Below are 15,980 nucleotides of genomic sequence, written 5' to 3' on the forward strand. Positions count from 1 at the left end.
CGTCCAGGTGAGTCTTGAACCTACTCAATTTTGTTGGTTTATAATTACGACAGGGGGGGCAGTGATAGAGCTGAGAGCATATTGTGCAACAGTTAGCTGCTATTTGTGTGCCACACATAATTCCGGAATAACTACCTACCTACCTGCCTGCTTAAGGCAAAAAAGAAAAGTCACCACAATGTTTAAATAACAGACGAACTTCGGAGCCACATAGCTCTGAAATGTCTCTATACATGATAGCTTTTATATGTTACAAATTGTATTTGCTTGGATCACTTCCCAGACCCAAAGCAGACGAATTGAATTTGCATAGACAATAAACATACTCGTCCCCTGTCAAATGTTTATATTCTGTTGAAGACAACTGTAGAGTCCAAATCTACACCGTAGGCCAAATTTATACCACCTACCGCAGGGGTGTCAAACATACGGCGCACGGGCCAGAACCGGCCTGTTAGGGGCTCCCATCCGGCCTGCGGGGATAGAGAACACGTTCACTGGTATTTTTCAATAAAAGTAAGTTGTTGCCAGTTTTATCCACTGGAGGGCGCACTGAAAACCCCTTAGCTACATTGTAGAAAGTCTGTCTGTCCACTGAATTCACTGCACTGCGCTGTCATTTGTTAAATCGGCATCGCATGGCTTATGGGCACCGTTTTGTTACACAGCGTCTCCGTTTCCCCGTAGACGTGCAGTTGACTGTGCTGGCTTTGTCCCAGTTTTTGCCTTTTTAAGTGGATTTTTGTCCAAATGTTTTGTTGTGGGCTGTCAGCTGTTCCATTCATCCCGGACTAGGTGTCCGGGTGCATCGTTTGCCGCGGAACCCAGAAAATGTTTTCAAATGAAAATAAAGTGACTATTTTCTTTTTGAAATGTGATTTCTTTTGGTAAGTAGTAGGTAGTTTCTGTCAAATATTGCTCACATTTATTTGTTTTACACTGTTTTAACGTGTTAATAATGAACTCATACTGTATGTACTTCCATGTTGGCAGCGATGCCATTTCTACAGCTTTTTCAAACTCATTATAGCAGACAAAAGCCGTATAAAAATGTATTCAAGACATAATTGCATATTGGGTTAACATTACGCAATATTAAACACACTAAAGTTCCTCAAAGTGTTTGTTTATGAATATTGGTGGGGAAGGCTGAACCCACTTCAATCTGTAAATTGCGAATGTGAAAATAATAAAAAAAACGGATTCATAATACGGTTGAAATTGCAATCGTTTTTATTAAGAAATTTCAGATTGTGCATATGATTTGCAACATTTTCAACAATAATAAATGTGAATATTTTCAAAATGTACTTTTAATTATTTGCACCAAAACAATGTGAAATATTTTAAATATTTGTTATTATAGCTTATTAAGCCACAAATATACTGGTCGGGCCCATTTAAGAAATTGGCCCGTAGGCTAAAATGAGTTTGACACCCCTGGTCTACCATATATACTGCACACCCCCCGAGTTCAAAGCTTAGCAGAGTTGAGTGCTATGAGACTTGACTTGTCTTATAGTGTCAACAGAACACAACTGGAAAACTTGAAGCAAGCAGCAGTGAGGTCAGAAGTTAAGGCCGCTAGCGTGCTTTCCGATGTATCGGGCTGGCCAATAAACAAAAGATGTTGATGTTTCAGCACATTCTTGGGGGCAGATGGGACACCGGCGGTCCCAAACGTGACTGTGCACCTGCACCTCGATCAAACAAACAATTTCTGGAGGCCACAAACAAAATTTGATTTCGGGGCCCTCTATTTCAAGAAAAAAAAGACAGAATTTTTAGGAATTAAAAAATAGCTATTGAATATTACTGTAACATTCTGCACATTTTGAATATGGAGACTATGTTTCAATATAGGGGGGGGGGGGGGGAACTGCTTACTTAGCAACATGAAATTTGGCAGACGTGTTTATCCCTAGTAAACCCACGAAAAAAGTCTCAAAATGCCATGCCCTAAAAGACACAGGAAGTAGGCCATTTTGTTTTGAACCACACATTACCATATGTTCACTTTCAGGCATACTCAAACACAAACGCCATATAACATAAAACTCCAATAACAATTGTGATTGGTTTGAAAATTCAAGCCCTGAAACCAGTTTTACTGAACAACATGAAAATTGGTAGATGTGTTTTTCATGAGTAGACTCACCCAAAAAGTCTCAAAAAGCCATGCCTGAAAATATACAGGAAATCTGCCGTTTTGGTTTGAAGTGCCATTTTTTTAATCACTTTGGACATTTTCCAGTGGTCCTCCAAAGATTGGAAACCACATACAGTACACTAGACGTATTGGATGACTCTAAATTGCCAAAGGTTTGTGGTTTTGTCATTACGAGTCGCTGGTGCATTGCAGCCAAGTTTGACGACATGCTATAAAACAGGAAACTCTAATAAGTCAACAAGAGCAGACCTTGACCAAATATTTTGTGTGCAGATGATGCTTTCATTTTCAACTTGTTATGAATGAACACAAAGCTAGAACGACAGCGATTACAAAACCCAGTTTAAAGTTAATACACGATAAGCCCTATATATTTATCTTGTCGTAAACACATCTACATTGATGTATTCTTTTCGTTTCAGACAAGGTTTTAACAGACAGGCAGCAAACAAACACCACCGTTACTCGTTTCCTTGTCCTGGCCAGCCGAGACCACCTGACGATGGTGTTAAAAATAGCCTTAGGTCGCAGCGGCATGAGGGGACGCGCAAAGGGCAGAGTTGACAAACGGTTGACAAACATTTAACAGATACTACGTCCGACTAAAGTGTGAACAGGGAAATAGTGAATGTGTTTTGATACGGTTTCTTGTTCTAAACTTTGATCATTTACGTCTTAATATGAATAGATGTGTGAAAGTGTCTATTCGAACTTCTTCAAACCACCCAAAAACAAACACTTTGGTTACCAGTGTTTGCATGTTAGCTGTTCAACCTTAAACGTGTTTTGACAGAAAAGGGGGATTTCATCGCTCTGGACCTCGGGGGATCAAACTTTCGGATCCTGCGAGTCAAGGTGACCCAGGATAAAAAACAACCGGTCCAAATGGAGAGCCAGGTCTACGAGACCCCCGACGACATCATTCACGGGAGTGGGACTCAGGTAAACTCAATGGTTTATTAATTAATACAGAGTCGTGGATCATTTACAGAAACATACTCGGGTGTCAGTAAATAAGGGTGCTTCAACAACATTTTAATCCAATGATCGGGACAATTCCAAACACACTTCAGCGTGGTTTGGTTGAGAAACTGATTCTACTGGCAATAGATCCCTGAAACTACAGGTGGCATGTAAACAGATGAGATCATCGACTCAGCTGACATTTGTCCGGTTTAGCATGTACATGGTTGGAAAGGGTACTTCGACAGAGTTTCAATTGAGTTTTATTTTGGTTGGCCAGCTGCAAACACAGTGAATGAACTTGGGAGCAGACAAAATCCACCAGTCTAAAATAGGGGGGGTGGGGGGGGGGGGGGGGTCGGTACGATCCCAAACGAACTTTGGTGTGGTTTGGTTGATTTCAGAAAGCGATCCAACTGGCAATAGGCCCACTGACTTCCTTGACAGTTGTTAGGTTTAGCATGTATGTGATTAGCTTCTGAGTCTCATGTTTATATTAGTGCTGTTCCAGCATTCTCTACAACAAACCTTCCTGTCTACATTTTTGCAATCAATGTGAGAAGACTGCAATCTCTTGAGGTTTGATTTACTTGGATTTTAAATTGCGTGAAAACAAATGGAACTGTTTTTAGCCAACAACAGAGGGTCTTCAGTTCATGACAGAGGTCCATTTTTTATGGTGGCAATGTAACTGGAATAGTTACGTGTAACTCAGAACACGCCATAGTCTCTCATTAACGTCCGCTGACACAGTAGTAAGGTCACCATTAAAGTAAATATTTGTATGTAAAAACCACTTGTAGGCCATTTATGTAAAACTGAACTGAACTGAAAAGTAGTATTCTTACATCGCGTGTCATTCGTAACCTCAAAATTGCATGTGATCGCAGACTTCTAAGACGTAGGAAAGATACCCTTAGATCATTAACTTCCCGAATATTCACCTAATGGGTGGAGTGAATTTCAGGCATCGGTGTGTGCCTGCTGTGTGTGTGTGTGTGGTTGTTGTCACAGCGAAACATGCCGTAGTGTTGTTTATTTCAATTGACGAGAAAATAGATCAAACGCGGATAAGAAAAGAACTTGGGATGTCATGTCTGACTTGGAGGTTAGTCATGATATTAACGCATCAACCAGTCCCACATAAAAAATTGCCCACCTCCATTTCTTCACCAGCTTGTTTGTATTAGCCATTGATATAATGGTGGTGACTATGTCAGTGCATGGTGTCTCTTCCTATTGGTTGGCTATTTGGTACCAATCATAGACAACACTGTGAGATGATTTCTGACACAGTTCAATATCCATTGCAGCTTGTCTTTGGTCGTACGACCGTTACATCTTTGATCTACCGTATTCTGTACCGCCGCTGTTTTTGAGCTACAACAGATGATTTTCACCACGATTGTGCATTCAACTTGGACAGAGCATTCTACACAGACAAATCCATTTTCTGCCACGCATCCAGTTCATCTTACTGTGGGTGAAAGGCTGACTACACCCTGGATTAGTCATCATCCAATCGCAAGGCACATAGACGCACAGCGACTGCCTTGTGTACCACAAAGCCATCAGTGAAGCAGACATTGAGGTACTCTAAAGAAACTCCAGCTGCATTCTCATCAAAAGCAGAATCGAGTTCCACGTAGTGTGAGGTCAGATCCCGCAATGACTTCTGGTGAACTCGCGAACAACAGCTGGTAGTTGCGTGGTAATGCGATCACCCAAACACAGGCGGCAGCTGGGGGGGGGGGGGGTGCTGCCATTGGCTGGTGGCGGCCAGCAGAGACAGATGCGCTTTCATGAAACGGCAGCTGTGTCTAAAATGTAACATGATGCACAAGTGAGTTAATAAACAGCACGCTTGCTTTCACAGCAAAGTGCGTTAGTCACATATCGTAACTGTAGGTGAAGATTTCAGCACCTGTTTGCCGTTGAACTACATTGGGTAAGGAACACGTCATTTCAGAGGTCTGAAAACTTTAGGACAAAACGCTAGGACTAACCTAAAGTTGACAAAATAAGAAAGGTGAGGGGAAACAATGAACCACATATCATGTTTCAGTGTTTTTCCCATGCTGTGTTATAGCTCTTTGACCACGTGGCAGATTGCCTCGGCGACTTCATGGAGAAACAAAAGATTAAGGACAAAAAGCTTCCCGTCGGATTCACCTTCTCATTTCCCTGCGCCCAAACCAAACTGGATGAGGTAAACGTGTTTGTGAATGTTTTCATACAGCGCTACCTTCACTTCCGAGTGCCCTGGTTTAGAGGTTTTCCGGTTTACATTTCGTGACTTGGTTGATTATTATTTTTATTTATTTGTGTTCCTGGCAAATATTTTAGCTACAAGCAAGCGACAGATCGTGCTTCTAAATGCGTAGTTTGGAGACCATACCCAACTATGTTGTAGACTAACTACATAACTGATTAAATCAATTCATTCGCAGGCCGTCTTAGTGACATGGACAAAGAAGTTTAAGGCCAGCGGTGTGGAAGGCATGGACGTTGTAAAACTTCTTAACAAGGCCATCAAGAAACGGGGGGTAGGTCTCACCGAGCCAAAACCAAGACGAGGCAAATTCGTTTTTATCAGCTAAACTTTTTTGATTCGTTTGTCAGGACTATGAGGCCGACATCATGGCGGTGGTGAACGACACAGTGGGAACCATGATGACGTGCGGCTTTGACGATCAACGCTGTGAAGTGGGCATCATTATTGGTAAGATCTGGGTTGGTGTTCACCTGACAAAATCTAGTGAACCAATTATTGCTGTGCTTTGCCAACGATAACGATAATATCGCGATGCAGCCATGATGTGACAATCAGATGGAGGGAAAAAACATCTGCAATACTCCGCAACATTTATGGAGAGAGAAAACTTTTTTCCCCCCCCCCATTAAAACAAAGTAACAATTATCTTCATTACTGATTCAGTAGCACATAGCAAAGCAGCCAAATCTTCACAAAATGAAACGTGTTTTCATTGGTTGTTTGGATACATGCTGACACGGAGAATACAGATACGAGCCCTGCTTAGTTGACCTTATAAATTTGATATTTTTGTGGAAAAGATTCATAAAACATTAGATTGTCACTAAATAAACTACAATGGTCACGAATGTTACCTTTTTTAATTATATTAAATGGTAACAAACTGTAATCAAAGTCCATTAGGTGGTTATTTTGCCGGTAGTCAGCTAGCCAGGTAGTTAGCGAATGCTTGCTAGCAAGCTAACTAATTAATTAATACCATTGTAAGTTAGCTAGTTTGCTGACAGTTAGGTGGTTTAGCTAGTTAGCTGTTGTTAATTACCATTATATGCATTTTTTAATTTAACTTTTATTTATCTGGGAAAGGCAATGGAGAATAGATTGTCATTTGCAATGCTCATCTCTCATCGCCATCCATCCATCCATCCATCCATCCTGGGTCTGGAGTGAATTTTTATTGGTTCGAGTAAAAGTTTGTGAGCCAGTCACTACATTAAAAAGTTAAACTCATTAAATGTGCAACCGCACAGTTGGACGTTAGACTGCAACAGCAGCAATATCAGAAGTTGGCGTATAGATACTGTACCATACAACTTAAAAGTACTATGACCGCAACCTGACATCATGAGGGCTATGGTTCTGTAGCTCAACTGACAATGCTCCCTACTTTGTCTGCTTCCAGGAACCGGAACCAATGCCTGCTACATGGAGGAAATGCGTCACATCGACCAGGTGGAGGGCGATGAAGGTCGAATGTGCATCAACACGGAGTGGGGAGCCTTTGGGGACGACGGCTCCTTGGAGGACCTCCGTACGGAGTTTGACCGTGAGATCGACAGGGGGTCCATCAACCCAGGAAAGCAGCTGTGAGGGTCAACTTCAGTTTACTCTGGAAAGATATTCAGATGTTTTGGTTTTTTTTTTTACGTTGATGTTTTATGTCTTACACTGCCACGTTTCGGAAAGGAAATGAAGGAATCTGCAGAAGTTGAATCGTGGCAACTTGACTCTTGGTTGTTAAAGAGGTTTTCTCAATTAGTGCAAAAGGCTTCTTCAGTTCTAGATCTTGGTCGAGAAGTTCCACTGTCTCTGGATGGACGTGGGGAACTCCAGACCTATACAACATGAACTGAAGAAGCCTTTCGGATTAAAGGTGGCTTCAACAACTAATAACAGTCCATTTACCTTAATTAACTTTTTGTAGATTACTATGCCCTGGATTATGCCACTACTACTACCACAACTGCACACACGTTAAGTGCCTTCCACTACCACATATTTGGAGAAAATTAAGGAATAATCCACAAAAGTTGAATGGAGGACTCTCACCTTTATTCAAAAAGGCTTCTTGGGTTCTAAATCTTCAGTGTGGAGTTCCCTATTTTATGTCTCTAGTGTATGTTTGTGAACGCCACACCTAAGATTTTGAACTGAAGAAGCCTTTTGAATTCCTCCATTTCAGTTTTTGCCAATTACAATGTCTTGGATGACTGAGAATCCACACAGACATGAAGGAATAATCATTGCGAACACCCAGCTGTGTTTTGTTTCCACTCAGTTTTGAGAAGATGGCCAGTGGCATGTATATGGGGGAACTGGTGCGACTCATTCTGGTCAAGATGGCCAAAGAGGGTTTGCTGTTTGAAGGACGCATAACCCCTGAGCTCCTGACAAAGGGGAAGATTGAGACCAAGCATGTTTCTGCCATTGAAAAGTGAGTAACGTGGTTTCATGCAAGAATAGACGCAACGATGATCAATATTTGTTATTGGGTCAAAATTGCCAAGACTTTTCCTTTCAACTCTCAGATTTTTCTCAAATTTTGAGGTGCGGTTGAGAAAGAGACCAGAACACAAGACATTTTTTGTTCTAAACTGCTTAATTATAGGGCGAAACTGTAGGTGAACAAACTTTCGTCTTAGTCGACACACCTCTTTACTTTAAACATCTATATCTTTGAAACGATACCACTTAAGAAGCTGATTATAACATTTTGAAGCTCTGAAGCTTCTCTACATCCGGGAGTACAGTACTGTATTGAGAGAGATTTTTTTACTTACCTTTAATAATTCTTGAGTTAATACAACAATATTTGTAAGATATGAAAGAGCTTTAAAACAATCGGCTTCCGAAGTGGTGTAGTTTTAATATAAATCTTTAAAGTTGCGGTATCTCTCATTATTTATATATTCCTAATAGTTTTGGGGCCTCTCTCTCTGTAATTAGGGGGATTTAGAAAAATATTGCTTTATGTTGTGGTCTTTTCCTTCCATTTCCAAAATTTGATGAAAATCTGAGAAGTTAATGGGAATTTCTTGATTTTACAAGCCATGACCCCCCCATAGTCATTGATGCTTCTTTCACCAGGACTAAAGAAGGGCTGAAGAAGTGCATGGAAATCCTAACAAGGCTGGGGGTGGAGCCCTCTGATGAAGACTGCCTGGCCGTGCAGCACGTGTGCACCATTGTGTCGTTCCGCTCGGCCAATCTGATCGCCGCCACCCTGGGCGGCATACTCTCTCGCCTGAAAGAGAACAAGGGGGTGGCTCGCCTTCGCACCACCGTGGGCATCGACGGCTCTCTCTACAAGATGCACCCTCAGTAAGCAGAAGAACCCTTGCCTAATGTCCCATTCAGAAACAGAGTAAACATTATTGGCCAAGTATGTTAAAACAAACAAAGAATTTGTCCCCAGTAGTTGGAGTCATTCTATAGCAAAAAAAGACACTATGGCCATGCCACGAATAGTAAAAATCTGCAAGTAATAAACGCCCCCCCATCCAAGATGGATGAAAAGCACTACTAATGAAGTTCCTCACTTCACTTTGGGTGGGATGAAGAGAACTTTGCCTGCTCTATTAGTCCTTGCAGCATCCTTCAAGAGTGGGTAGACGGGTACTGATTAAATTTTGGAAGTCCTTACTGTTCGTTGTAGTCTGATTTTGTTCTTCTATGTAGCAGAACCGAACCAGACTGTGATGGATGAACCGCAGAACTGATTCAAGGACTGCTTTGTAGCACTGACTTAACAGCTCCTGGGGTCTTCCAGAAAAGACAGACGAAGTTAAGACTCTGTATCTGTGACTAGGTACGCCCGCCGTCTGCACAAGATGGTACGTCGCTTGGTGCCAGATTCGGATGTCCGCTTCCTGCTGTCAGAGAGCGGGAGTGCCAAGGGCGCCGCCATGGTGACCGCGGTGGCGTACCGCCTGACGGAGCAGGCGCGGCAGATCCAGCAGACCTTGGCCGAGTTCCGACTGAGCAAAGCCCAACTGCTGGAAGTGAAGAAGCGCATGCGAGTGGAGATCGAAAGGGGCCTCAAGAAGGACACTCACCAGGAGGCCACGGTCAAAATGTTGCCCACATACGTCCGAAGTACACCGGATGGAACAGGTGACTAGTAGCCAAGGGAGAGGCAGAGGAAATAACCACTTAAATGTTAAAGGAGACACTGAATGCACAGTGTCCAGGTGTCTTAATAACATGTCTGATGCGCTTTTGTCAAAAATCCCCAAAGATCAAGAATCATACCACATTTTATACCCTATCTCTTGCTGAAATTGTCTGTTTTGGGGGAGTTGCCTGAAAATGGCTCTGGATTTTCATTGAGCCTAACTGGCAAGTCATGAGTGGAGAAACCCGATGTTGGGGCATGATTGTGTAAATTACAATTGTGACAACACTATTCTCAAAAACTCAGAATGGTTCCCTCACATTTTCAGAAATAGGCAGCTCACGAAAGATTCACTTAGTTGTTCCATTTCAGATTTGATGGGTTGGCATGCACTCCATTGACAAGATACAAGACATTAAAAAGTCACTTTTCCATAATATATCCCCTTGAAATTCCAAGCGACGTAATCAAGGACTGAAAAGAAAATGCACTGAGTGAAGACGGAAACGTTTCCTTGTGATACAGAGAATGGAGACTTTCTCGCCCTGGACCTCGGAGGGACAAACTTCCGTGTGCTTCTAGTAAAGATTCGCAGTGGGAAGAGGCGGTCTGTGGAGATGCACAACAAAATTTATGCCATTCCCATAGAGGTTATGCAGGGCACAGGAGAGGAGGTAATGTGTTAACAACTGTTTCTCCGCACCAGGAAACTGAATTATTCTGAAAGAATTCATTTCATTTTACTGCTCTTTTTTTTTTTTTTTAAAAGCTCTTTGACCACATTGTGCACTGCATCTCGGACTTCCTGGACTACATGGGAATGAAGAGCGCTCGTTTGCCTCTGGGTTTCACCTTTTCCTTCCCTTGCCATCAAACCAGCCTGGATGCAGTAAGTTTTCTAGAAATGTTTTACAAACACCGAACTGAATCAACGAGTTTAACAAATATCAAATGATTCAAACCCTTTAATTTGCATAGAGTTAACAATGCTCCGTGATTGGCAGGGAATACTTGTGACCTGGACCAAAGGCTTCAAAGCCACTGACTGCGAGGGTGAAGATGTGGTGGAGCTTCTGAGGGAGGCAATCAAGAGGAAAGAGGTGATTTAACTGGGAAGAAAGATTCAATTTCATTCATTCGATGGGGTAGAACAAGCAACAATGAGCTAAACTAGGAGATATTGAACTATATACTCGAACCAAGCACTCAACAAGACATTAGCCTCTTTCGCACTGCCTGTCAAAGCCGGCTTTTCCGACAGGCACCGACTACCGACACACACAATCAACTTGGTAATTTCCCAGCTCCCAAGGTATAATCAGAGGCGGGACATCGGTTGTGGAAAGGACGTGACAGGGGCTGATGTACAAATTTGGGCTACGTTACCACGGTATGAACGTCATAAATCGAAGACCCCCCCCCACCCATTTATGATTTTAAGTGCCACACCTAAAGTACCAGACTTGATGAAAGAACTTCAACTGACGCGTCCTTATTATTGTGACTGGTTTCAACTGTTCTTTAAGATGCACTGCATTTAATCGTACTGTACCATTCATTCCAGAGTGCACCTCCTTTACATCTAATAGTTTAACTCCTGCACACTTCCCATTTGAGTAGATCCTTAAAATTGATTTGTATGTTTATGTGTGGAACGTTCCTTGTCACGGCCAAATAAAACACAAACCCTACTAGCAACCACGTGTACATCACATCTTCACCGCAGGATTCCTTGGACTGAACTATAAGACAGTTCCTTCACACTGTTTGTAAACATATGTCATAATTTGTCATGGTCTAATAGGAGTTTTACCCTTTTAGATGGAGGAGCCAGTAAGTATTCAGTGACTGTTAGTGCTTAAGTGCCAGGTAACACAGTGCCAGGGCGGCGATGGTTGTGGCTGCTGTTGTGCTAGCATGCCCTAACACTGACACACCAGCCGACGTACGAGTCTGCAGTGTGGCGTCATTCTAACTGGGAATCACCCACAGCGACGGCACCCTGTGGCTATCTGGGGAATTGTGCTCCGTGTGGTATGCAAGCATTGTGCGGTGTCAAGATGGTCTTTTCGGGTTGAATGTGTGAACCGTGGAATCATCAGCTAAAACTTTGGGAAGAAGTGATCAGCTGGATCATTTTGTGCAGTAACAATATCCACAAACTCTAGAGCTAACGCATGCTTCTTAGGTTGAAGTTAAATGACTAGGTGATCACGGTGCTCCATGGTTCAGGTGTCCAACCAGCGTCTTTTACTTCTATCTTTTTCCTCTCTCAGGAGTTTGAGCTGGATGTAGTCGCAATCGTCAATGACACAGTGGGCACCATGATGACATGCGCATATGAGGAACCTACCTGCGAAGTGGGTCTGATTGCAGGTAAGTCATTGCAGAATTTCAAACTCCTCACACTTACGCAGCGGGTGACAAAAAATACACTGCAGAAGAAGACATCATTAAAAAATGACTCTGGTAAAAGTAGAAGTGCCGATTTAACGCCTGTACTTTGAAGTAAAACAGTATTGAGTATAAAATGTACATTACAAAATAATGAATTTTAACTGTCAATTATATACAATACCTGTTTTGATACCTTGACATAACCAGACAAAAAAAAAAACTTCTCTGTACACTAAATACTTTCCCTTTTTTATTAACTTTTTAACTGAGTAACCAAAACATACTCAATTATCTAATGACAACAATAGAAAAGATACACCTCTAAAGCTGTATTTTCTTTAGGTTAGTTGGCAAATATTTGACATTCAGCTCCTTATTAGAGAATAGCAAGATCTGCAAAAAACATTGAACAGTTGGACACGTGCATTCAAAGTCAAATTAAGTTCACCTGTAATAGTGCATTTTAGGTTCATCCTGAAATTTCACCCCAAAGCCCAATTTCCTAAACTTTTTGTGAGTAGTGTATCTGTTTTTAAATGTTGGTACTTAAAAGTATGTATTTTGTCAGAAAAATGTATACTCAAGATACCTGAAAAATACAGTCACAAAGTATTTGTACTTCCCACCACTGGGTAACAAGTGGTTTGGTCTTCCCTCAGGGACGGGCAGCAATGCCTGTTACATGGAGGAGATGAGGAACATTGAGATCGTGGAGGGGAATGAAGGTCGAATGTGTGTCAACATGGAGTGGGGGGCGTTTGGAGACAATGGCTGCCTCGATGACATCAGGACCCAGTACGACCAGGCGGTGGACGAGAACTCGCTCAACGAAGGCAAACAAAGGTCAGGACGCTCTTCGGTATCTCAGAGTACTTTCACGTCAACGTTTCCTCACAAAGTTCTTCTTCAGATACGAGAAGATGTGCAGCGGCATGTACCTGGGAGAGATTGTCAGGCAGATCCTGATTGATCTCACCAAACGTGGATTCCTTTTCCGGGGACAAATCTCTGAAACGCTAAAGACTAGAGGCATCTTTGAGACGAAGTTCCTGTCTCAGATCGAGAGGTGAGTAATAACCATAGTTTGCAGTATTTCCGGTCTTTGGAATTTATTGATTTTAAACCAGACATTGTGGTCCTTAAAGTTGTTGGTCTTGACTTGTCTCGGTTTCTTAAAGTCTTGGTCTTGACTGTGCCCTTGCTCTTTCAATTATTGGTCTTGATTTGGTCTCAGCTCCTCAAAGTCTTGGTCTCAGTTCCTCAAGGTATTTGTCTTGGGTCCTTAAAGTCATTGGTCTAGACTTGGTCTCGGCTCCTTAAAGTCTTGGTCTCCATTTGTTCTCAACTCCTCATAGTCTTGGTCTCGGTTCCTTAAAGTCTTGGCCTTGACTTGGTTTCAACCCCTCAAAGTTTTTGGCCTTGACATTGTCTCGGTTTCTTAAAGTCTTGGTCTTGACTGGGCCCTTGCTCTTTAAATTATTGGTCTTGACTTGGTCTCAGCTGTTCCTTGACTTGGTTTTGATTTGGTCTCAGCTCCTCAAAGTCTTGGTCTCAGTTCCTCAAGGTATTTGTCTTGGGTCCTTAAAGTCATTGGTCTAGACTTGGTCTCGCCTCCTTAAAGTCTTGGTCTCGGTTCCTCGAAGTCTTGGCCTTGACTTGGTTTCAACCCCTCAAGGTTTTTGGCCTTGACATTGTATCGGCTCCTTAACATTAACAATTTTGACTTTGTCTAATCCCCTCTTGACTTGAGCCTGGCACCTTCAAGTCTTGGTCTTGATTTGGTCTCATGCCCTCAAAGTTTTGGTCTTGATATGGTTTCAATAACTCAAAATCTTGGTCTTGGTTCCTGAAAGTGTTGTCCTCGGATTTTTTTTTTTTTTCAAGGCCTCACTATAGACACAGGTGGTTTTCTCTTGCGGGACGTACTGTACTGTAGTTTAGTGGCTAGTGAAACACTGTACGCGACAGAACCCGAGACGGAAACGGCTAAGCTTGCAGGGGACGGCCAAGCTGTGAACACTGTCATCAAATCTCACTGATTTATGTTGCATTGGCAGTACATCTGAGACTAGCTGTACACTGATTTGAAAACAAATCCTCTTAAATGTTTTCTTACCTTCAGTGCATGATACGCTTTAGATGTGGATGCAAGAATTTAAATAAAAGTAGAGGAACTTCCTCCACAAAGTTGCACGGCTGTTATTTTTTGTGATGTTTTTATATACCTTCTACAAAAAAATATTTGATGGTGGTTCTGCTCATTCGAATCCCGGTTATGCCCAAAACCCCCAAAATACGTTGTTTACGGTGCCATTTTTGAATGACGGATTTCAGGATTCCATGACAATTTGAAGGATAATTAAGGCCTTCATTTGGGAAAATGACACCAAAATGTTCTTTTTTTTTTTTATTAAAAAAAAAACCTTCTGCAATTATTTTATTCACAATTAATTAATGAATCAATTATTTAATGAGACAAATGTATAAAATGTACATAAAACAGAATACATACATACATTTTAATAATGGCTAAATTAATGCAAAAAATATGTCAGGGCTCTGGATAAATGCTCAGTGTTCTGGATTAATTTTTTTTTTAAAAATGGAGCGGTTGTATGTGGCCTGTGGTCCATACTTCGATGTAACTAAGCAGCAGGGGAGCAACCATTCAAAAACACTGAATAACGCATCTGGAAAAGAGTTGAGGGCGGTAAGACTGTTCAAGCCCTAAACCTTCGCCTCTGGCAACAGCTGCGACGGATTCGGTAACTATTGGCAAGCCTTTGACATGTCATGTCTTCCCTCCACCCCCACTACCCCTCACCCTCAACCCCACCTTTCTCCGCAGCGATCGTCTGGCTCTGCTGCAGGTCAGGGCCATCCTGCAGCAGCTGGGGCTGGACAGCACCTGTGATGACAGTATCATCGTGAAGGAGGTGTGCGGCACCGTGTCTCGCCGCGCTGCCCAGATTTGTGGGGCCGGCATGGCAGCGGTGGTGGACAAGATCCGCGAGAACCGGACACAGGACCATCTAGACGTGACCGTGGGCGTGGACGGAACCCTCTACAAGCTGCACCCACAGTAAGGCTACCTCATAGCTGCAAGTTGAGTTGACTCATTGTACCCCCAAAAATTTTAAATCCTTGGGCAACTACCCAAACGCACACAATTGACACAATCTCCTCCTCTCCCATAAATTGTAGTATAGGATCCCCTTGAAGTCCAATAATGTCTCTGGCGCTTGGTCAGTTTACAGCTTCAGCGTCCTTGATTGATTAACTATCCATCCATCCGCTTATCCTCACTAGGGTCGCGGGCATGCTGGAGCTGACTCTGGGCGAGAGACGGGGTACACCCCGAACTGGTCGCCAGCCAATCGCAGGGCACATGATTGATTCATTCATTTACAAAATATTGAACTAATGTAGAGCAAAACTTCCAAACTAACAGTCTTGACCCCAGAGTCTGCAGCAGATACGGCTGCTGGCAAAGACTGAAGATCCTCTTCTTGCTTTCCTTTTTTATCCGGCCTCCTTCGCATCCATGTGCGTTTTCTTTCTGTGTTTGCTATTTGGATTTAACTATTAAGTTGACCAATATTGTTCTAAATGTGCAGAAAAGTGAGTCTCGAAAATTCACACCAGTTTCTTAAACATGTTTTGAAGCTGGATGTGACAAAATGCTGCTGTTATTTTTGGCGTGAGCAGCTTTACAAACGGCACCCCATAGAAGTCGACCCACGAATTTGCCGGCTTATGACATAGTATCAGAGCCGAAGACGAGGCCATCTTGGCAGTGTGAAAAGGGCCTACACAAACGACATCCTGCCTCTGTTACACCATAATATTACCGAGGTCGGCATATTTGATGACGTCAACGCCAGCGTCTGGTGTGGCATTAAATTGGCGCAATTGTGATGAAGGGTGGGAGAAGTGTATTTCATTCCAGTAGCCCCTTTCACACAGCCCATATATGCCATCTTTTTTTCTGAGTGCCAATACAGAACGGGGAGTTGAAGTCAACCCGTGAACTTGAGAGTTTACAACTTAGTATCAGACGC

At 42.5% G+C, this 15,980-nt stretch overlaps 1 protein-coding gene across 3 annotated transcripts in view; it reads left to right on the forward strand.

The window, feature by feature from the left end:
• The window catches only part of LOC133476611 (hexokinase-1-like), a 55,449-nt gene that overhangs the window by 36,900 nt on the left and 2,569 nt on the right, over positions 1-15,980 (forward strand). For all 3 annotated transcript variants that reach the window (XM_061770235.1, XM_061770233.1, XM_061770232.1), the window contains 15 exons: positions 2,964-3,112; positions 5,223-5,342; positions 5,584-5,679; positions 5,756-5,855; positions 6,811-6,994; positions 7,687-7,842; positions 8,496-8,729; positions 9,217-9,521; positions 10,048-10,196; positions 10,292-10,411; positions 10,527-10,622; positions 11,799-11,898; positions 12,579-12,762; positions 12,830-12,985; positions 14,768-15,001. In XM_061770235.1, coding sequence (XP_061626219.1) covers positions 2,964-3,112; positions 5,223-5,342; positions 5,584-5,679; positions 5,756-5,855; positions 6,811-6,994; positions 7,687-7,842; positions 8,496-8,729; positions 9,217-9,521; positions 10,048-10,196; positions 10,292-10,411; positions 10,527-10,622; positions 11,799-11,898; positions 12,579-12,762; positions 12,830-12,985; positions 14,768-15,001 — 2,383 coding nt within the window. The remainder of the gene's footprint in view (positions 1-2,963; positions 3,113-5,222; positions 5,343-5,583; positions 5,680-5,755; positions 5,856-6,810; positions 6,995-7,686; positions 7,843-8,495; positions 8,730-9,216; positions 9,522-10,047; positions 10,197-10,291; positions 10,412-10,526; positions 10,623-11,798; positions 11,899-12,578; positions 12,763-12,829; positions 12,986-14,767; positions 15,002-15,980) is intronic.

Source organism: Phyllopteryx taeniolatus, chromosome 4, assembly GCF_024500385.1.
Source record: "Phyllopteryx taeniolatus isolate TA_2022b chromosome 4, UOR_Ptae_1.2, whole genome shotgun sequence".
Lineage (NCBI taxonomy): Eukaryota > Metazoa > Chordata > Actinopteri > Syngnathiformes > Syngnathidae > Phyllopteryx > Phyllopteryx taeniolatus.